The following is a 23,032-nucleotide window of genomic DNA, read 5'->3' as shown; positions in this document are numbered from 1 at the left end:
AGAGAGACACAGAAAAAGAGATAGACAGACAGATATACAGGGATCTCCCATCTGTTGATTCACTCCTCAAATGTCCACAACGATTGGGAATGGGCCGGGCTGGAGAGAGGATGTGGGAACTCAGTCTGGGTCTCCCACGTGTGTGGCATGGACCCAAGTACTGGAGCCAGCAACTGCTGCCTCTCAGGGTGTGTGCATGAGCAGGAAGCTGGAATTGTGAGTGCAGCTGAGACCCAACCCAGGTGCTCCAGTGTGGGCTGTGGGCATCTCAAGTGATGTCTTAACAACTCCATCACATGCTCAGCCCTCTCAGTGGTGAATAGTAAGAATGAAGCAGACATGAAAAAAATATCAACTAACTGGAAGTAGTAGATGTTCACAGAGCACTACAATCCACAGCAGCAAAATGCACATTATCTTCAAGTGTTTATAGAACATTTACCAGGGCAGGCCACCATCTGCTATAGAAAGAACTCTGAAGTCTCAATAAAGAGAGAACAAACAACCCAAGTAAGCAGTGGACAAAATATCTGAACAAACACTTTAACAAAGAAGACACTTAACCGTAAGCACATAAAAATGCTTAACATCATTAGTTCTCAGGATAATATGGATTAAATGAAATACTACCACATGCTTCTTCAGGGGGCTAAAATTAAAATGACTGGCTATTCACCAAGTGTGGACTCGTTTGTGGGATAGCTGAAGTTCTCATATGTTGCTGATAGAAGTGTAAAAAAAAATACTTTGGCACTTAACTAAAAAGTTAAATATACACCTAGCATAAGATCCACCCAAAGAGTAGCTATTAACCTAAAAGAAATAAAAGCACATATCCAGCAACATTTTGCATAAGAATGTTTAGAGCAGCTTGGTCTGAGATATCCAAAAATTGGAAATAAACCTAATAACTCAGGGATGGCATTGTGGCTTAGTAAATTAAGCCTCTGCCTACGGCATCAGCTTCCTACATGGGTGCTGGTTCATGTCCCAGCTGCTTCATTTCTATTCCAGCTGTCTGCAATTGGCCTGGGAAAGCAGTGGAACATGGCCCAAGTGCTTGGGCCCCTGCACCCACGTGGAAGACCTGGAAGAGGCTCCTGGCTCTTGGCTTTGGATTGGCCTGGCTCTGGCCATTGTGGCCATCTGGGGAGTGAACCAGTGGATGGAAGACCTCTTTCTCTCTCTCCCTCTATCTGTCTGTAACTCTGCCTCCCAAATAAATAGTCTTAAAAAAAAAAAAAAACAAAACAAGAACTCAGTACCAATTAGCACAGACTGTGGTATAACCATACAATGGAATACAACTCACCAACTGCATTCCAACATGGGCCGGTCTCAAAACAATTATGGTGAGTGAATTCAGCCATACAGAATGGACTACCTCTCCACTCTGCCATACTCTAGTCTAAACTGCAAGCATTGGGTTAAAGTATGTCACAATTTATTACAGAAAGTATATATATAATGTATCTGAGTATATCAAATAGATCACAGAACCATCTCATAATTTGGAAAGGAAAGACCATGCTTCAGAGGTCTCTACAGTGGGCCTACATTTTCTGTTCATACTCAAAGTACTATGAATTGCATAGAAAAACATCCCTTCTAGGGGCTGGTGCTGTGGCATAGTGGGTAAAGCTGCCTCCTGCAGTGCCAGCATCCCATATGGGTGCCAGTTCAAGTTCCGGCTGCTCCACTTCTGATACAGCTCTCTGCTGTGGCCTGGGAAAGCAACAGAAGACAGCCCCAGTGCTTGGGCCTCTGCACCCCACTTGGGATACCCGGCAGAAGCTCCTGGCTCCTGCCTCAGATCAGCACAGCTCCGGCTGTTGCGACCGATTGGGGAGTGAACCAGCGGATGGAAGACCTTTCTCTCTCTCTCTCTCTCTGTCTCTCCTTCTCTTCTGTGTAACTCTGACTTTCAAATAAATAAATAAATAATTTTTTTAGAAAAAGAAAAGCATCCCTTCTAGATTCTAAATGTGATCTAAGACTGCTCTCATAGCAATAGTAATCAACCAAAAAACAAACAAACAAAACAACAACAACAACAAAACACTCAACAGTTGCTATTCCAGGCTGTAAAATATTGGAGCGATTTTGGCAACCAGAGGCTCCCAACATATGGACCCAGACACTATGTGCTGAGGAGTTACTGTAAAGATAAGGGAGACAGTGCAGGAATCTTCCACTGTTTTCCCAGGGGACGCAGGTTGGATTTCAAATGCCTTTGTTGCTCTCACTTCTTACAGAAAGTACAATTCTGAAGGAATGCCCTGGTATCTCCTCTTCTGCTTCACAGATTACACAAAGCCAAACAATTAGGTATTTGCCCTAACAAAGGTCAACAGGAAGGTAGGTCTCTACTTGACACTTGGTTGACAGTTCTCAGACGACTTCACAATTCCACGCACTGCCATAAATCAATTCCCTCCCCAGCACCTGTAGTCTCACCAGTGATGGCCCTGGGCTCTGAAAGAAGGTGAGCAGCAGGAAGAGAAAGCAACGTGAGCCAGAGCCTCGAGCACGCAGGGGCCTGCGTTTCGCTGCCTGGACCGTGAGCAGTAGCAATGGACTCCCTGGAGAAGCAGGAGACGCAGAGACTCCAGCGTCCTGGGTGCAAGTTTAGTGTGGGAAAATGATCAGAGCACAGCTTCCCACACGCTGCCTCTGAGCAGGTCGCTTCAGCTGGACTTGGGTCCTTGTTCACCTATTTTTTTTTTAATTAGTGGCCGTGCAAGAACCATACATGTTGCTCTGATGCCTGTATGCATTGTATGATGTCCAAATCAGGTTGAACATCTTGATCTCGTCATGAAATGAAAGCGCACATGGGAATTGGATATATATTTTAAGAGACATCCAGGTGAATGGGCTTCTGTTTTATTTGAATTGTCAGGATATTTGAGGTCTGGTCCTTCCTGCTCTTTTAGTGATTCTTCCCCTGTAGGCTGTTGGACTCTCACCGGCCATCTCCTGTAAGGAGGTTGCTAGGCTGGTTCAAAGAGGGAATCCAGGGTTTTGGTTTCTTAACTACCTCCCTACGGTGTTGAAAGTCAATTGGCTCAGTGTTCTTTTGTGTCAACCCTGGTTCTGCGGCTGCAGTGTGGGATTACTGTCAGGCTGGCCCTCCTGTCTCGACCAGCTCTGTGCTGTGTTAGATTAAGCGACAAAAAGCCAAATATCAACACTTAGAAGCCATCAGCAATACGTGACTCACCTCTTCCTCCCCTCCTTTCTCGCAACATGCAGGAATCCACTCAAATATATGCTTAGGTTAAGACCCTTTGGACAGTAAAATACATTCACAATCTGTCTAAACTCTTCACCGAGGCCATGTACAATCTACTTAGCAACATCACATAGTGTCCTATAGAAATTTTTTCTCTTTGTGTCTTGAAATATCTTCATTCTCACTTCTGCGTAAGTTCACAAAGAAGTTAACCATTGGAGTTAGCATAAAATTATTTATCATCATTTAATACCTTCTCCTCCTCACTTTATTAACAAGCTAATCATTCGTGTATTTGTGAAGAAATGTACAACACAACAAAAATGATGAAGCAGATGTTGGGGAAGAAGAATGCTATGATAATTAACTCATCTTTCTTCCAGGAGGGCTTAATATATTACCCAACCCAGAATGCTGACCAATAAGTAATACATAAGAGATGTCTTATTCAGTAAGAATTAGGAAAATCAATATATCTGCTAAGTGTTTTCTTTGTTGGTGGGAGAGAGTAAAGCTGAGAGATAATTTAAATGTATCCCAAATCACCAAGATATTTATCCATATCATGAAAAAATATTTTACCGCATTTCTTAAGACTTTGAAATGTTCTACTGAGCAATAATGATTTCAATTTATTTCTACGTGATTTTTGGTGTACACCGCGAAGTGGTATTTCTGGAGCAGGTTTAATAAGGGGCTGGTTCTTAAGCTTGATCAGATTCAGCGTCCCCTGCATCTCCTCCCAGATGTGCTATTTTGAGCGGGTACTGCACAGCACGGAGGTGACACAAATGAGGCAAAGGCTGGCTGTGTTTGCTTGGCTTCTGGCTTCACCGTTGTCCTGCCGTTCCTTCACCTGTTTGGGCCTCAGTGTGCCGAGCTGGGCACTAGGACGATAAGGCAGGATCCTTGTGAGGCCAGCTGCTTATCTCTCTAATGTCTAAAATAATGGCTTTGGGGTCCAGGAGCTCTTCAATAGTACCTGTCAGTCTTTTTGTACAAAATTACCATACGTTTTCCTCAAGAGTTTAGCGGTTTATTTTTTTTTTCTCTTTCTCAACCAGATTCTCAAGGAGCCTTAATCTGTCAAAGGTAGAGAACCAGTAAAGGGAGCTGGTGCCTTAGAATGTAAGCCCGAGCCTTGCAGCCAGTCGTCAGCTTGATCCTGCAGGCTCCAGTAGTCTCTGCCTTTGCAACCTTTGCTCGGCTGGCTTCGATTCCAGCCGGGAACCCCCTTGGAGGGATTCCCTTTCTGCTCCCGCTATCACAGTGTGGCTGCTAATAGCTCGAACGGTTTCCTGAAATCCCCAGTTCTGAGTATGACATTGAAATGATACGGACATAACGAAATGTGTGTGCATGTAAAAATTAGCCTCGCTCTGACTCGGGCAGTTAATTTAATAAAGTAGCCTGCCGCTTAATGCCATGCGTGAATTTTCCTGTTTGTTTTTCTAAGTAGAAAGACTATAACAGAAGGGGTCTCAGATACTGACCTGCAAGGTGCCCCATGGCGAGAGAGGACAGAGACTGTAAAATCCTGCCTGCCGAGGCTGCCACAAAGTGTCTCTGCATCTTCACGCAACAGACTCTGATGGGGCCCCTTTCCTCGTGACCAGGAATATGGCTGTGGAGAGGTTCCCCATGGAGGTGCTGGGGCTGGACCTACCTTCCTAAAGATCCCTCCTGAGGTTTGCAGCCCACTTTGAACACCTCCAATCTAGGTCCTATCACAGAACCAGAGCGGGCCGCAGGTGCACACCGCTGTGCCTCCCGCTCCTGGGACAGCTTGCAAGCCAAACCCCAGAGCCAGGGGAAGCTCCCACCCTACAGCATGCAGCCTTACCCACTCTCCCTAGACCTCCTGCTGAAAAGCTAGTGATGTGAAACTAGCTTGTAGAAAGCCTAAATCAGGAAGTTCAGAGAAGAGCACGGCAGGTCTCGGAAGCATCCTCATTAGCACAAGGTCCTTCAGGGAGCATCCAGGTGAAGGCCTCGGTCACCACAGATGACAGCCCCTGCAACCGCCCCGTGGACACACTGCAAAGGTAGAAGACAGTGACATCGATGATCCTGACCCCGTGGGTGCCTAGCCTACTGTGTGTGTCTTAGTTTTGAATAAAAAAGATTAAAAGTTAAAAAAAATTCAGAAAAGAGCTTGTAGAATAAGGATATAAAGAAAGAAAAAGAAAAATTTGAAATATTTTATTTATTTGAAATACAGGTGACAGAGAGATTTTCCATCTGCTGGCTCACTCTGAAGCCAGGAGCCTGGAACTCGGTCCAGGTTTCCCACGTGGGTGGCAGAAATCCAAGCCCTGGGGCCGACATCCTCTGCCTCCCTGGCACGTTAGCAGGAAGCTAGACTGGAAGCCAGAGGTCGGACTCCATCCCAGGTACTCTGATCCCAAGCAGTGGCTTAACCTGCTCTGCCACGATGTCCACCCCAAAAGAAAATATTTTTGTGCAACTATACAATGTGTTTGTGTTCTAAGCTTAGTGTTATTACTAAAAGGTCAAAAAAAAAAGTTTATTGGGTAAAGAAGTTAGGAATCTTTCTTATATTTTTGAGAACTTCAGTATAGCCTAACCGTCCAGAGTTTACAGCCTCTACTCCCATGCAGTCTTGTCCCGGGCCCTCACACACACTTCCCATTCACTCGAAGCACTTTCCATTCCTGAAACCTTCCGGCACGGTAAGTGCCCTGCAACAGGTGCGCCCTCTTTTGTTTACATGCCGTATTTTTGCTGTTCAGATAGATTTATAGATACACAAAGACTTACCACTGTGTCACAATAGGCTAGACCACCCGAGACAGTAACCTGCTGTCCAGGATTGTAGCGTAGGAGCGGGAAGCTATACCATACTGCCTAGGTGTGCAGGTGGCTCCACCCCGTAGGTTTGTGTGAGTGCATGCTATGGTGTTTGCTTTGTGACACGCTTCTCAGAACACATCCCTGTTGTGACGTGACACATGCCAGTACTTTCAGCTATGCCACCTTCACCTCTGTTCACTGGTAACGCCTAGTTGATGTCCCTGGACTCAGCTCACAAACTCTTTGCTGCGTTCTTTTCTTCTTACTTATAACAGAAATTTCACTTTAACCAGTAGGAAACAGAAATCTTCGGGAGTTTTTCACGTCAACAAGCGATTGTTTACTTTAAAAATTGGGACTAATTTTGATTGCCCCAAGTCATTAACATGCTGGATGAAAAGACAATAGGCACATTTAACCTCTAAACCACCTGAGAGCCCATTACAACACATTACATAAAAGCTATCTAACTTAAGTTTGTTAAGGGTAATTTTAGTGTCTTCAAGCCTTAAGTAATTACATGTCACCATTATCAAAAATACTGGGGCCAGTGTTGAGGTGTAGTGGGTAACACTGTCGCCTGTGACACATCCCATATGGTGTGGGTTTGTGTCCTGATTGCTCTGCTTCTGATCCAGCTCCCTACTAATGAGTCTGGGACAGCAGCAGAAGATGACTCAAGTACTTGGGCCCCTGCACCTATTCAGGAGACCCAGAAGCAGCTCTTGGATCCTGACTTTGGCCTGGCTTAGCCCTGGTCATTGCGGCCATTTGGGGACTGAACCAGCAGATGGAAATGCTCTCTCTCTCTCTCACTCTCTCTCTAACTCTGCCTTTCAAATAAATAAATCTTAAAAAAAAACCAACAAAAATTCTAAATAAAGTGAATTCTAAATAAAGATCCCTGTTCTAGTTACCAACTACTAAAAAATGAATAAAACATTAACTCTGCTCATGTTTCTTCTCTACCAAGATGAATGAAGTTGGCAAAGTTTCCAAATCGACGCATATTTTCATACCGTGCAAGCACCATATGCCACTCTCAGCATGGGGGGAAAACAAGGAGAGAACCTTACACCATCTGATGTTTGAGTAAGTAATAGATTTTTAAATAAGCAGCGGACATTCTGGCTGCCAGGACCCATTGCTGGTCCCATAACATCAGTATTTAAAATGAGAAGCCTGTAGTTTTCTTAGAGACCAAGCTACTTCATGCATTTCCAAGCAAACACAAAGTACCCTGCGCTACCGATGCCTTCGGAGGGGTCTGAAGGCCGTGATTTAAAAGAGAGTTTGACCTTGGAGAAAGCCACTCAATGGTTGTTCAACCTGCCTTCCAGATGCAGTGTAATCTGGTGCAGGACCCTAGCGGTCTTGGGACCGGGAAGCATGTACAGGAGGTTGGTGTGAGGGTTGAAGTGCCTGGGGCGCTGGACGGGGTGGCTCAAGCTTGGAGCTTCTCCATTTGTGGCCCGAAAGAAGAAAACTGGGCAGAGCTGAGCATCACAAGGATGAGTAGGGAAGAGCCGTCGGCTTGATGTGGTTACACTGGCGCCGGTGGTGCTGGGACTGCTGTAGGGTGGTAGGAAGGGGGGTGCACTTGTTGGGAGGGAGGGCTGAGCAGGATGCTTCCTGGCCTCAGAGATGCATTTTCAGCCAGAACTACAGCACCTTCTTCTCCCCTCCAAGCCATGTTTCTAGACCATCATTTAAGTTCTTGCAAGGCTGAGCACCCTGCATCTTTAAGAGGGCTCTGAGCTCATCACGTGAGCCACCAGACAGCCAAGCTGCCTTGTATTTAACAACATCGAACAGGAATATGCACATTGGAAGTGTTCTTGTCTGCCTACCTTCTCCAGCGCAGCTTGAACGACGGCTTCACTCTCTGTATCCAGAGCAGACGTGGCCTCATCCAAGATCAGAATCTTGGGGTTTCGAACTAAAGCGCGGGCGATTGCGATTCTCTGTTTCTGCCCTCCGCTCAGCTGAGCTCCTTTTTCCCCTACCAAGGTATTAAATTTCTGGTGAGAAATAGGAAAGAAACACAGAAGCAGAAGACAGCATGATCAGATGGGTGGAACTGGAAACAACCAACAGTCACAGCCGTTTGTCATACCAGCATAATCACTGCTTCAGCCAGGCTGGTCAAGACTTTATTTTAGTTTTAAAGATTTATGGATTTATTTGAAAGGCAGAGTTACAGAGAGAGAGAGATAGAGATAGAGGTAGAGAGAGAGAGAGAGGTTGATCTTCCATCCACTGGTTCACTCCCCAAATGGCTGCAACAGCCAGGGCTGGGCTGGACCAAGCCAGGAGCAAGGAACTCCATCTGGGTCCCCCTTGTGAGTGCAGGGGCCCAAGCACTAGGGCCATCTTCTGCTGCTTTCCCAGGTGAATTAGCAGGGAGCTGGATCAGAAATGCAGCCGCCAGGACTCACACGGGATGGCAGGTGGTGACCTGTTACACCACAACGCCAGCCTTCATTCCTCACTTCAATTTGCTTTCTGTGGAAACAAATAACTATGAGAAAAGACACTGATGAAGAGCGGAAGTAAGAAATATTTGGAGCCGGTGCCGGTGCTCACTAGGCTAATCCTCTGCCTGCGGCGCTGGCACCCCAGGTTCTAGTCCCGGTCAGGGCGCTGGATTCTGTCCCGATTGCCCCTCTTCCAGTCCAGCTCTCTGCTCTGGCCCGGGAAGGCAGTGGAGGATGGCCCAAGTGCTTGAGCCCTGCACCCTCATGGGAAACCAGGAGGAAGCACCTGGCTCCTGGCTTCGGATCGGTGCACTGCGCCAGCAGCCATTTGGGGGTGAACCAATGGAAAAGGAAAACCTTTCTCTCTCTCACTGTCTCACTCTGCCTATCAAAGAAAAAAAAAAAAAGAAATATTTGGCTAGGACTAAAAGAAATTAGAAAATATGACTGCTGAGGAGTTTTAGAAAGTTAGTAATAATTTGAACTATTTTCAAATCTCTGTAAGACATTCTTAGAAAGCTTTGAGATCTTTAAAAGAATCCCTTAAAATATACAAATATATACTTAAGTATTATTTGATATATTACCCAGAGTTTTCTTCCTGGACACTCTCAAAAATAGTATGAAAAATAATTGCTTCAAAAGCCAACTTCTGTCCAAAACTTGTTTCAATCTTGGGAGACTTTAGGTCTTCTTTAAATATATATTTTGTGGGGCCACTGTTGTGGCATAGCAGGCAAAGCTGCCTTTTGCAGCACTGGCATCCCATATGGGTGCCATCCTATATGGGCAAGTCCTGGCTGCGCCACTTCCAGTCCAGCTCCCTGCTGATATGCCTGGGAAAGCAGTGGAGGATGGCCCAAGTGCTTGGGCCCCTGCATCCGTGAGGCAGACTGAGGAAAGAAGCTCCTGGCTCATGGTTTCTGTCTGGCCCAGTCCCAGCTTTTGCAGTCATTTGGGGAGTGAACCAGTGGATGGAAGATTTCTTTCTCTGTCTCTCCCTCGCTCTCTCCCTGTAACTCTGTCTTTCAAATAAATAAATAGATCTTTAAAAAATAGAGATAGCATGAAAAATGTATTTTAAAAAAAATTGTAAATGCATCTTTCAAAAAGTCTGTGTTGTCACAAATCTTTTAGCCCCAGTGAAGCATGGCTATGTTTCTTACTCAGAGTTCATTTCTTTGAGGGTATTAATTTAAATAATCTTTTTTTGACAGGCAGAGTGGAAAGTGAGAGAGAGAGATAGAGAGAAAGGTCTTCCTTTTTGCCGTTGGTTCACCCTCCAATGGCCGCTGCGGCCGGCGCATCTCGCTGATCCGAAGCCAGGATCCAGGTGCTTCTCCTGGTCTCCCATGCGGGTGCAGGGCCCAAGGACTTGGGCCATCCTCCACTGCCTTCCTGGGCCATAGCAGAGAGCTGGCCTGGAAGAGGGGCAACCGGGATAGAACCCGGTGTGCTGGTGCCGCAAGGCGGAGGATTAGCCTGTTAAGCCACGGCACCGGCCTAAATAATCTTTATAAACCTTGCATTTCTAGGATTAAAACTTCACATTTAAAAAATCAGCCTCATTGATGAGTGATTTATGCACAATAAAATGCATGTGTGAAATAGTATCTCATTGTGGTTTTGCTTTGGATTTCCCTAGTGACAAACGATGCTGAATATTTTCCTGTGTGTATCTTGTTCATTGAATCCGTTTGTGTTTCACTTTTTGTCAATCTATTATTGTTATTGCCAGTGCATTATTTTTATCTTGTGACTGAGTTGTAACTATTCTTCATATATTCTAGATTCTTGCCAAATGTGCATACTAAGAATATTTTCTTGCACTTTGTCTTATTTTCTAAATGATGTCTTTTAAAAAGAATAATTTTTCTTTTTAAAAAAATTATGTTTTCTTCTCATCTCTCTTTTAAATTTTAACTTTAATTTTGAATTACTTTTTAATAGATTAAATATGATTTGTAGATACAATTCTAAGAACATAATGATCCTCCCTCCCTTAATCCCTCCCTCTTTCCTCTGTCCCCCTATCCTTCCTTTCAAAAGAATATTTTAAATGTCAGTGAGTTCACAGCCAACAGTAAACTTAAACCCATGCCATGTGAAATAATGGCTGTACTAAGGAGCCACTTCTTCCCTGTTTATTTTTAAGAAAAAAATCCACAAAGAAATAGGTCGGGCTTACTGTTTTTTAAAGGTATACATGCTTTTCTGCCTAAAAAAAATCTGCTGATCTCAAGATCACAATTTTCTTCGAAGTTTTTATTTGCAAAATTCAATCTTGAGCAGGTTGGTCTTAGGTCTATGGCAGATTGGTTTTTGACTGTGGTATGATGGAAAGGTCACATTGCCACCTTCCCCGTCCACCCCAAATGTGGATAAGCAATGCCTATAGCATCGTTTGAGGAAAAGCTCTCCCTTTCTCCCTTTGAATCCCATTGGCCATGTCAAAAACCTGTTGACTTGATGTGTTTGTATTTTTGGGCTCTCTGTTCACTGTGCTGATCTACAGATGCATCATCACAGCACCACCACTGTCTTAATTGCTGCCTTAAAATTAGATACTGTAGCTTCTCCAGCTTTATGCTTCTTTCAAAATCGTGTAGGCTATTCTTAGTCCTTTGAATTTCCAAATACATTTTGAGATTGCAATTCAACTTCTACCCTTAGCATGGAGAAAAAAAGACTGGTGAAATTTTGCCTGGTAAAGCATCAGATTTAGGCTGACTTGGAGAGAATGTATGTCTTTAGTTTCTGAATCAATGAATAGGATCCCTATGCTTCCTTAGATTATCACTCATTTCTTCAACAATGTCTTATAATTTTTACACAGAAGAGTTGCATACCTTTCATTAGATTTAATCTTAAGTATTTTGACTTTTGATGCTATTGTGAATTCCAATTTTTATTGTAGCTTCATTTTTTTAAAAAAGATTTATTTTATTTATTTGAAAGACAGAGTTACAGAGAAAGGTAGAGACAGAGAGAGGTTTTCCATTCTCTGTCTAACTCCCCAGATGGCCGCAACGGCTGGAGCTGCGCCGATCCGAAGCCAGGAGCCAGGAGCTTCTTCTGGGTCTCCCACGTGGGTGCAGGGGCCCAAGGACCTGGGCCATCTTCTACTGCTTTCCCAGGCCATAGTAGAGAGCTGGATCAGAAGAGGAGCAGCTGGGATTAGAACCGGGGCACATATGGGATGCCAGCGCTTCAGGCCAGGGTGTTAACCCGCTGCGCCATAGCGCGGGCCCCAATTGTAACTTCATTTTGTAATTCTTGCTACTATATAAAGGTCCAGTTGGTTTTTAGTAGTTATAGGTCCATTAAAATTATCTATTTTGTGGGTGGGTATTTTGACCATTGTTAAGATGCTGTTTAGGATGCCTGCATCCCGTATCGGAATGCCGGGGTTAGAGTCTCAGCTCCGTTCCTGATTCCAGCTTCTTGGTAATACACACCTTGGGAGGCAGCTGGTGATATGGGAGACCCACATTGAGCTGCTGGCTCTTGGTTTTCATCTGGTGCAGCCCAGATGTTGTGAACACTTGTGGACTGAACTAGCGGATGGGAGATCTCATTGTGGCTCTCTGCCTTTCAAATAAATAAAATACATATATAAAACTTCTTTAAAGTTATCTATTTTTTTCTTGAGGTTTTGGTGGTTTGTGTCTGTGAGGGAAGTGATCCTCACCTACACTGTCAAATGCATAGGCATAGCAATGTTCACACTATTCCCTTGTTGATTGTTTACTCTCTTCGGGATTGCTAGTGATACACTTTTTTCATTCCTGATATTAGTCATTTTGTCTTCCGTTTTTGTTATAATCTTTGCTAGTTTTACTGATTTTATTGATATTTTCAAGGAGCCAGTGTTTGATTTTTTTTTTTTTGAAGATTTATTTGAAAGACAGAGTTACACAGAAAGGCAGAGACAGAGAGAGGTCTTCCATCCGCTGGTTTACTCCTAGATGGTCGCAACAGCTGGAGCTGCACCAATCCCAAGGCAGGAGCCAGGAACTTCCTCCAGGTTTCCCACGTGGGTGCAGGGGCCCAAGGACTTGGGCCATCCCCCACTGCCTTCTCTGGCCATAGCAGAGAGCTGGATCAGAAGAGGAGCAACTGGGACTAGAACCGGTGCCCATATGGGATGCCGGTGCTTCAGGCCAGGACTTTAACCCTCTGTACGACAGCGCCGGCCCCACCAGTATTTGATTTCCATGTTTATCTCTGATGTTTCCCAATTTTCTACTTCACCAACTTCTGCTCTGATCTCTCTAATTTCCTTCCCCTGCTTGCTTTGGGTTTAATTTCTTCTTCTTTCGTTTCTCAAGAAAAAAAAAATCTGGGTTTGAAGATGATTTAACCTTTTCTTTTCTAAAGGTAAGTATTTCACATTGTAAGTTTCTCTCGAAGCAGTGCTTTAACTTTGTTCCACAAGTGTTGATAATATTGCATTTTCACTTTTACTGAGTTCAAAATAATGATCCTTGAGACTTCTTCTTGGAGTCATGAATATGTACTATCTGATTTTCAAATAATTATGGATGTTCCAAATATGCCTCTGTTCTTGGTTTCTAGTTTAGTTGTATTTATGGTCTGAGAATACATGTTTTCTCTTCTTTGACATTGCTAAGGTATTGTTTTGTTTGTGTTTGTAATGGCCCAGATAGTGTTTATTTCAGCTAATTCTCCATGGGCATTTCAGAACAGTAAATTCTGCTGTCACTGAGTGGAATATTCTCTACTCACCAATTAAATCTTGTGGTTTGATACTGTTGTGTGGAGTACCCATTTGCTTGTTGATAGTGTGCCTGCTTGTTCTATCAGCTACACCTGTGGGTTTGTCGCTCTCCTTTCAGATGTATCAGTTTTATTTTTTTTTTTAAAGATTGACTTATTTTATTTGAAAGATGGCGTTACAGAGAGGGCGGGGCAGAGAGAGAAAGAGAAAGAGAGAGAGAGCGAGCGAGCGAGCGAGCCTTCATCTGCTGGTTCACTTCTCAAATTGCAACAGCTGGAGCTGAGCCAGTCTGAAGGAGCCAGGAGCTTCTTCTGGGTCTCTCACATGGGTGCAGGGGTCCAAGCACTTGAGACATCTTCTGCTATTTTCCCAGGCACATTAGCAGGGAGCTGTAATGGAAGTGGAGCATCCGGAACTCGAACTGGTGCCCATATGGGATGCCAGCACTGCAGGCAGTGACTTAACCAGCTATGCCACAGCGCTGGCCCCAGATGTAACAGTTTTCACCTCATGCATCTTCAAGCTCTTTTCTTAAGTGAGCACACATTTAGAATTGTGTTTCCTGCCTAAGGCCATACTTCTCTGCTTCTTTGCATGTCTAATTTTTATAAACAACACACTGAATAACCTGTTTATATTGGAGTGACTCTGAATTCTGATTTCTTCTGAAAAACAGGCTGGTTTTGGTGGGAGTAGGCAGTTCTGACACTGGTTGTCCATGATGAACTTGGGCATTCTCAGTTGTGTGCTTTGTTGGGGTGAAGCTGTGGAGAAAGCCTTGTAGCTTGGCAGGACCCCAACCCCCACATTGTGCCTCCTCTGGGGATCTTGTCAGAGCTTGGCTTTAGGCTAGGTTAGGGCAGGTCTAGAGTTGATCTGACTTTAAGGTGTGGTCCTTACTCCTAAGGAGTGGCATTTTTGGTGTCTTAGCTACATGCCTGGGGTGTTAAAAAGGTGTGAACGTGATCTGGCCATTTGGGCTGGGCTGCACTTGTCAACACCCCACCCCCTACCCCCCCACCCCCCCACCCCCCAGTGCTGTGTCATCTCCAGCATCTCTATTTCCCTCTCAGCTTTGGAGCTGCTGCTCTCTGGCAAACCACGGTGGGCTTAGCCTCAGACAGAATTCCCAAGGGACACCCACATGGGATACCGGCCCCCAGCTCAACCCCACAGCTCTTAGGTTGCCTCCCCTGTTGCTCCAGCGGCCTGAGACTTGATTTCCGCTTTTCCCTTGGAGGCCTGCCACGCTCGTCCTGATTCCAGCTCTCAGAGGTTAGGCTGTGTTCACACGCACGGTGCTGCAAGTGCGAGGTTTCCTTCTTTGTGGTAATCACAGTCTCTCACTGCCTCTGTCTGGAGTGAGACTTGGAAACACCTGTCCTGCGCCTCGGATGTTTTATCAGTTGTTGTTATTGTTGTTCTTGTTCATGGGCAAAAGGCTAGCCAGCCTCACCCAACCCTAAGCTGTTCATTTAAAAACAGGTACTCATTATAGAAGAAGTAATTAATTCAATTTGGAGCACAGCTTTCTCTAATTTTCCACTGACCTGAACTAACCACTTCTAGAAAGCCTATTTGTTTTGATGCTTCCTCCTGTTTCTCTGGCTAATCATGACTGTGGAATTTATTATCTTTAATTTGTTCTTTGCATTGTCTCTTTAGGCTTTACTGGGGGATTTATAGCAAGGTGCACCTCTGAGTCGCGTTGGCCTTGTAGTCAGAGCAAGTAGGAACGTACAGGTGTGTTTTAAAGGCACCAGTGCGCTCCCTAGTTCCAAATGGGAAACTGAGCAGGATGGGACATTTTGAGGAAAGGAAGTAGTTGACAGGGGCAAAAGGTCAGCAAAAAGGAAGTGGGTGTTTGTTTTCCTGACTCACACAGCAAAGAATCACCTCCTCCTGCCCTTAATGGTTTTGTTTGCCTAAATACTGCATAAGTACGACCCTAAATCATGAGATAGCAAGTAATTACTGGTATAATAAAAGTATTTGCTTAAAAAAAAAGAAAAAAAATTATTGTGCTTTGTAAACTCTGCCCGTTAAAATGCACGTTTCTGTCACCGTGGCCTCCCGGGATGAGGAAACCTTACTCGTATTTCAGTTTCAAATCTCATTCTTTTTCCATCACGGTCAGGTGATACTGGGGAACTGGAGTTTCAAAAAACGGACGTGGATGGAGTTACGGCTGCCTCTCCAACCTAATCGCCCACTGAGCGCTGGTACTCCCCCGGGTTTCAGTGTATCGCTCCCATTCCAAGTATGATTTCACATTTCCTATCCAACACGAGCTCCAAAAATGTCCTGCTGTCAGCGTGACATTCCCACTCGCAGCCACCAGATGGCCTCGCAAACCCACATTTAACAGCCGCTGGAGCTGGTGATTTTGTCTGGGGGTTTGATATATCCTTACTTGTCTCGCGTTTGCAAGGAGAACTAGGGAGAACCAAACACGACTCCCTTTCAATCGGCCTTTCTACGACGCATTCCCTCTTTTGCTTTGTTCCCACGCGTGCCAGCCTCCTCTGCAGACGCGTGGTCTGGGACACGCTGGAGCGTTGGCCCCGCTGCCCCTGTTCTGTGCTGGGGCGATGCATTCTCGTAGTGTCGCCCGTGGGTCCCTGGCTGCAGCGCGGAGCCCGGGGCGCGGCCCACGCGGCGTACTCACGTGAGGAAGCTCCATTATGAAATCGTAAGCGTGGGCTGCCTTCGCGGCCGTCTCCATCTCCAAGTCGGTCACGCCGTCTCGTCCGTACTTGATGTTGGCGCTGATGGTGGCCCCGAACAGGACAGGCTCTTGGCTGACCACCCCGACGTGCTCGCGGTAGCACCGCACGTTCATGGCGCGCAGGTCCCGCTGGTCCACTGTGACCTGCCAATCAACGCAAAAAAAGAGCAGCTGCTCGCTGACACCGTCCAACAGGCTCCAGCGTCTTGTTTAGCAGTAGCGCGTGTGCCTGGGTGCTGGGAAAAAATATTCGTAACATCCTGGTAGCAATGGGCTTTTTCTGGTAGATGGGAACCCATAACCCTACCACTCCCCTAGTTGGATATCTTTAGCCTAAGATCCACCAATAGAGGTGTCGCAGATGTTAGGGAGACACATGTGGCGAGCTTCAGTTTTGTTATTCGAAGCCCGATACCACATTTTACATTCTTTCAGGACATAGCCTGCCTGCCTGCTCTCCTGCACGGCGTGCCCTGATGAAACCCAGAAGTATCCTCTGCTCATCGCCATTGTGAGTAACCGAGCCTGACTTCCTTATAGATGATACCCTTACCCCAAATCCTAGCATAACCCCGTGGGCGGGGCCAGTGTGGGAATTATGGAGCCCGAGTCTCTTTTTCTCTCTTATACTCTTGCTGGACACAGGCCCTGAAGGTAAGTGCTTTACATAGAGAACCCTCCTCAATAATGTAGTATTCAGCCAATGTTAGCAGAGACGTGTGCACCCAGGATACTTCAAACAAGGACTAAGAAGTGAAATTTAAAAAAAAAAAAAAAAAAAAAAAAAAAAAAAAAAACAACCAGGTCTAACAGAATAGATTTCCTTTTTGAAAATAATGGCTGAAAGTTTGAACAGAAGTATTAAGAATTATGCCCTTGTGGACATCATAGGCTCAGACTCCACGCCAATGATAGGGTTGAGAAAGGTTACATGCAAATACAGATACTAGGAAAAAACCCAGGGAGGGCCCTTTCTGCACATCTCACTTTTCTGGGCTATTTGGACAAACTGTGAGTCGCCATTGATTCTGGGTGCTGCAAATTGCGCCCAGAGCATCCGCCCCCCTCTAACATGCTATATAATTCATTTGTCTTGCTGATTGTCTAGCTCTATGTATTAGATGTCATGAGGGTTGAGTGATGTGCTTGCAGAGCCCAGAACAGTGCCTGACACAAAGTAGGCACCAAATAAATATCTGTAGAAGCAGTGAACCCCCAGCAGACAATGTGGCTCCTCTCTCGGCTGCACTGTGAAGAGTTCTCTGGGACAGGTGGCAACTCCACACACACACACACACACAGACACCCCCGCCTGTGGACCACGCCTAGCCTGCTTCTGCCAGCTGCACTTACAGAGCCCTCAGTGGGATCGTACAGCCTCTGCAGGAGCTGGACTGCTGTGCTCTTCCCACTGCCGCTGGGGCCAACCAAGGCGACCGTCTCTCCAGACCGAATTTTGAGATTCAGACCTCTCAGAACCTGTTAGAATGCAGGAGGGGAAACAGATACAGCTTGGATAAGCTCCGACGTGGAGCAATAATTAGCCACCATCTCCTGAAAACACATCCTTCCAGGGACCCTAAAGATGAGTTTAGATCTTGTTATGTTTATTTCACGCACATGCATAATAAAAACGCACATAATTTTGGAAAATATAATAAAATCCTGTCTCCGTATGAGATGGGATAAAGTTAGGTGTACTCATGGAATATTAACCAGTTATGATAAGCTATTCACGTTTTCAACTAACATACCTTACAAGAATTTCATGGCTACCAAGTGAGTTTTATCTTCCAGTTTGCAACAACTGAATGAAATCTTGCCAGAATCTTTGTGAGCTACTCCTTGGAATACACTTGACTTTGTTACAAAATCTATTCCTAAGAAAAGCAACTGGCCGAGCTTCTTAGCCACTCCCACGGGTGAGACTTCACCCTGAGTTCTTCATTCTCCCATGGTGACTGTCCCAGGGACTTTCAACCTACAGGGTCGTTTCTCGATGACTGAGAGATGCCCGCAGCTCAAGTCCCAGGCACCTGCCCGGTGCGAGGAGCCTCCCGGTAATTACCCTCCCTCCCCAAGGTGACAATAAGCCGTCCGGTAGAGAGCCTCTCACCTCTGTGGGCTTGCATCTGTGTTTTCAGCCCCAAACAAAGGAGCCTGCTTTTGCATTCTCTCACTTTGATCTCACTGTTTTAAAGAAATTGACCCTTTAGCTAACCACACACAAAGCCTTCAAAGGGCCAAGCAGGGAAGATTCCCTAAAGAAGGTGATAAATCCAGATCACCTCATCTCCCAGGGGCACTCTGGCTCCAAAGTTAGTTTCTGTTCATTCTTAGGGGGGATCAGTGTTTTTATTCATTTAAATTGGGAGGACCTTTAAAAAATGAATTCATCAGCTTCGCGCCAAGGGTGAGATTTCAGAAGTTCACTCAGAAGTCATTTTTTTTTAGGTCTCAGGGGACACTTTAATATACAGTGTCCCCTGAGTATATAGAGTTGTCACTCCAAATGCCAGCCATATGTATGTGTGAGTGAAGCTTCACATGTTCTACGTGAACAAAATTTTGGTATAAGGCACTATTATTCCAAAAATGCTAAGCAATAACAACATATTTTAAAAGAAATTTGACAAGAAAATTTCAATCGCCAGTTTAATCAGAGAAAAAAAGGAAAATAGGTGCATATGTACATTGGAGACTGATGATACTAGTAATCTTATTGATTACACTTAAAATCATGTTCTCCTTGTTTTCTGTGAGACAGGTGTTTTATTAGTTATCACCCTTTGCAGTTGTTAACATTACTCTTTTTTTGGTCAACACATGAGTAAAATGGAAGGAAGAACACAAAATATACCTTTCCACGAGACAGCTTTTCAGAAGAACATGAAAAGGCTGAATGATAGGGGGAGGAGAGGAACTGTGTGTGTGTGTGCATGTGTATGGTGCTTGCGTGAGTTTCGTTGTATGTGTACAGGTGTGCATGTGTGTTTGTATGTATTTGTTATGTGTACATAGGTGTGTGTGTTTGTGCATGGACGGGTGTCCTGTGTGTGTGTACATGTGAATGATAGGGGGTGGAGAGGAACTGTGTGTGTGTGTGTATGCATGTGTATGGTGCTTGCGTGAGTTTCGTTGTATGTGTACAGGTGTGCATGTGTGTTTGTATATATTTGTTATGTGTACATAGGTGTGTGTGTTTGTGCATGGATGGGTGTCCTGTGTGTGTGTACATGTGTGTGTGTGAGTGTGGCACAAATGCTGGTGCAGTAAAAGTCCCAGGAAAGGGAAAGTCACATGTGCCCAGTAAGAAACCACAAAGTCAACGAGGTCTCTGCTGAGTGGCGTAACATCCAGAGGCTACCAATAGGTGGCATCAGTATTCCAAGATATTTTGGTGTGCTCCCAAAATCCAGAGTGGAGGAATTCCTGGGGTTGAACAGGCTTTGGTCCCTCAGCTAGAGGAAAGAGGCTGCTGAATATAACCAGGTGTTGCAGAATTATATAGCCATTATCAAACTATCGAAACCTCTACACATAGTAGTCAAAATCTTGGTCAAGATAATATTAACTAATCTCCTAAGAGAAAAGCTTAGCTAGTGGAAGACAATAACAGAAAACCGAGAGTTTTAACCTACCTTGACAGATGCTCTTGATGGATAATTGAAAGAGACATTTTTAAATTCCACAGTGCCTTCTATACACTCAGGTTTATATCCAGTTGTTGAAAAGTTATCTATACTGGGTTTCTTGAAACACACACAAAAATGTTATAAATCTTCAAAAGACTAAGCCAACACTATCCAATCTTTTTTTCTTTTTACCACGTTTTCCTTTTTGCATTAGAAGTGCAATGGGTTAGACATGATGGTTTCAATGAAAGCTACCCCCCTCCCCCCCAAACGACTCCCCATAGAAAAGAGTTAAAAGCAATCTCTCTTGCCATGGCCAACTGGCCAGCATGGATTTTGCCCATCCTGGTGTTTTAGTGAAATGAGTGTGGCTGTTCGTTGGTCTTCCTGCAGTAATGGTGGGCATCCTTAGAAGCAAGGAGAGGTCTTACCTTATCAATAAGCTGGAAGATAGTAAAGGCTGCTCCTCGGGCTACAGTGAAAGTTTCAAAGTGGGGGGCTGCTGCTCCTATGCAGTAACTGCTGTGGATCACACTAAAGAACACCTGTGGGACAGGAGAGAACATTTACTCCTCTGCAGTGACACGAGAGAGACAGCAAAGTGAAGTATGAGAGTCCTTTAAAAAGTTCATGCAAAAGGGAACAGAAACGATAAGTTCATTTTGGTGCAGACATTGTTTGGAATCCATGCATTGGTTTTTCTCATCACATGCATTTTTCATAAGCTTTTTGAAGATCCTCACTTGTACTTGGTTTAGGCTCATAGAGAGCTATTACAATAATTAGGTAAGAAAGAATGGAAGAGGCAAAAATAAGGGCCCTAATGAATCCAGGTTTTCCTGGTCTTTTCCTGTTGTGGAATAACCGCTGATTGGCTGTGGTCTTGTGGTTGTCACCTATTAGGAAGTCTCAGCAGGAAAATCTGGTGTCACACATGCACCTGTTGCTGGGGAGAACCGTTGCGCTCCCCTCCCTGCCGGTCAGTCCTCTGAGATTCAATGAGAAGAGTGTGATGGATGTCACTCACACAGAACTGTTGCATTATTTGTGCCCATACTTTTTTTGAATCCTTGTACTACTGGGAAGCTGCCCATTTTCAGACAGACCCATCTCTGTAAAAAAGTCAAAGAAAGAACTCCACAAGCTGAGTGGGTGCCATTACTCCAGGCATGTAGATAAGGACACTAAGACTTAACAAATCATTGGCCCAGGCGGGCGCCGTGGCTCAACAGGCTAATCCTCCGCCTAGCGGCACCGGCACACCAGGTTCTAGTCCCGGTCGGGGTGCCAGATTCTGTCCCGGTTGCCCCTCTTCCAGGCCAGCTCTCTGCTATGGCCCAGGAGTGCAGTGGAGGATGGCCCAAGTGCTTGGGCCCTGCACCCCATGGGAGACCAGGAGAAGCACCTGGCTCCTGGCTCCTGCCTTCGGATCTCACTGTCCACTCTGCCTGTCCAAAAAAAAAAAAAAAAAAAAAATCATTGGCCCATAGACACACATAAATCAAGGAGCAAGGATTAGCCCCAAATTCTTTATGCTCAGCTTTCACTTTATATCAGCTAAATGAATAGTTTCAAGGCTTACCTATGAACATTTTGAATCAAGAGATGAATTTAGGGGCTGATATTGTGGTGCCGCAGGTTAAGCCACTGCTTGCCACACTGGCATCCCACGTCAGAGTGTTGTTCTAGTCCTGGCTTCTCTGCTTCTAATCCAGCTTCCTGACAATGTGGCTGGGCAAGCAGCAGGTGGTGCCTCAAGTACTTGGGTCTCTGCCACTCATCATGGGAGACCTTGATTGAGTTCCTGTCTCCTGGCTTTGGCCTGGCCCAGTTCTGGCTGTTGTGGTCATTTGGGGAGTGAATGAACAGATAGAAAACCTCTCTATCCCTGTCTCTCCCTCTCTCTGTCACTTTACCTTTCAACTAAATACTTTTTTTTTAAAAAGAAATGAATTTAGTTGAAAGAAGAAAAGTCATTTATGATGGGAAAGCCAAACACTACTTGAAGTTTTTTTTTATTTTTATTTTTTATTTTTGACAGGCAGAGTGGATAGTGAGAGAGAGACAGAGAGAAAGGTCTTCCTTTTGCCGTTGGTTCACCCTCCAATGGCCGCCGCGGTAGCGTGCTGCGGCTGGCGCACCGCGCTGATCCGATGGCAGGAGCCAGGTGCTTCTCCTGGTCTCCCATGGGGTGCAGGGCCCAAGGACTTGGGCCATCCTCCACTGCACTCCCTGGCCACAGCAGAGAGCTGGCCTGGAAGAGGGGCAACCGGGACAGGATCGGTGCCCCGACCGGGACTAGAACCCGGTGTGCCGGCGCCGCAAGGCGGAGGATTAGCCTAGTGAGCCGCGGCGCCGGCCAACTACTTGAAGTTTTTACAGCAGATCAATTTGGTTCACAGTGAGAAACATTTCTTAGTCCTGAACTGATCTGTTTATTGCGGAAACTTAGAAGGGTAACACTGAATAAATTATAATATAGTAAATTATAATATAATATAATAAATTATAATATAATAAATATTGGAATATTGGGTAGAGCTGCATGGAATCAGTTTCTAATATTATGCTGAAAGGTTGGAGGAAGAACAGATGAGTCAAATCTACAGGTTATTTCAGAGGGAAGCTGTTTAGCAAGAACTGTAGAGTTCCATTTTATCTGGGCACAGATGGGAGCGAAAGTCTTTCTAGAGTGGGAATTTTGACTGGTGGATTAAGAAAGCTCTGTGTCTACCTGTAGGGCATTCAATCATGATTCTCTTAAAAGCACACTGCTTGGCAAACAAAGATGCTAAAGCATGTGAGAGGAGTAAATTCCATCAATTCATAATTATTAATCATTTCAGAGAAACAAAGGTATGTTTTTTGAAGCTACTTATCTATGAATACTCATCTTCGTTCCCAGAGGAGTTTTGACTAAACTCTGGATAAGAAAAGATTATCTGGGCCAGTTACCTTTGTTCTCAAACAAGACTTACAGCAAGAACAGTCCCGATGGTGTAACCAGGTTCTCCACTAAGGATCAGAGAAGTCCCATACCAGAAGGCAAGTCCGTAGGTTCCATTCATGAAGAAGTACACAGCACCAAGAGACAGTTTAGAAGCTATGGCCTTTTTTATGCCCACATCCTTTGCGTCTCTTAGATTGTTTGTATACCTGGTAAAGGTAAAAACACAATGAAACAGCCTGAGGGGAACATAAAACCAAGCCCATTTTATTACAATTAAAGGAACAGACCTTTGAATCTCTTTCTCCTGGGCTCCAAAGGCTATGACAGTTCGTATTGATGCCAGGACTTCCTCTGCAACAGACCCGGCTTTGGAGTAGGCATTTAATTCCTTACTGGTCAGTGAGATGACTATCTGTAACAAACCATGACCACAGTTCACCAAAGAATGGCTC

General features: G+C 44.9%; 1 protein-coding gene across 2 annotated transcripts in view; it reads right to left on the bottom strand.

Moving 5' to 3' along the window:
* Nucleotides 1–23,032, bottom strand: part of ABCB5 (ATP binding cassette subfamily B member 5) — a 115,347-nt gene that overhangs the window by 68,125 nt on the left and 24,190 nt on the right. The window contains exons 7-13 of one of the 2 annotated variants that reach the window (XM_062178620.1): nt 22,868–22,988; nt 22,609–22,786; nt 20,062–20,175; nt 19,637–19,747; nt 17,349–17,474; nt 15,936–16,139; nt 7,900–8,070 (exon numbers count right to left, since the gene is read on the bottom strand). In XM_062178620.1, coding sequence (XP_062034604.1) covers nt 7,900–8,070; nt 15,936–16,139; nt 17,349–17,474; nt 19,637–19,747; nt 20,062–20,175; nt 22,609–22,786; nt 22,868–22,988 — 1,025 coding nt within the window. Of the gene's footprint in view, nt 1–7,899; nt 8,071–15,935; nt 16,140–17,348; nt 17,475–19,636; nt 19,748–20,061; nt 20,176–22,608; nt 22,787–22,867; nt 22,993–23,032 lie in introns of both variants that reach the window. The other variant, XM_062178621.1, reaches the window with a different exon arrangement.

The sequence above is a fragment of the Lepus europaeus genome, chromosome 20, assembly GCF_033115175.1.
Source record: "Lepus europaeus isolate LE1 chromosome 20, mLepTim1.pri, whole genome shotgun sequence".
Lineage (NCBI taxonomy): Eukaryota > Metazoa > Chordata > Mammalia > Lagomorpha > Leporidae > Lepus > Lepus europaeus.
The sequence above is the reverse complement of the archived record's forward strand: the minus strand, read 5'-3'. Positions and strand labels throughout refer to the sequence as shown.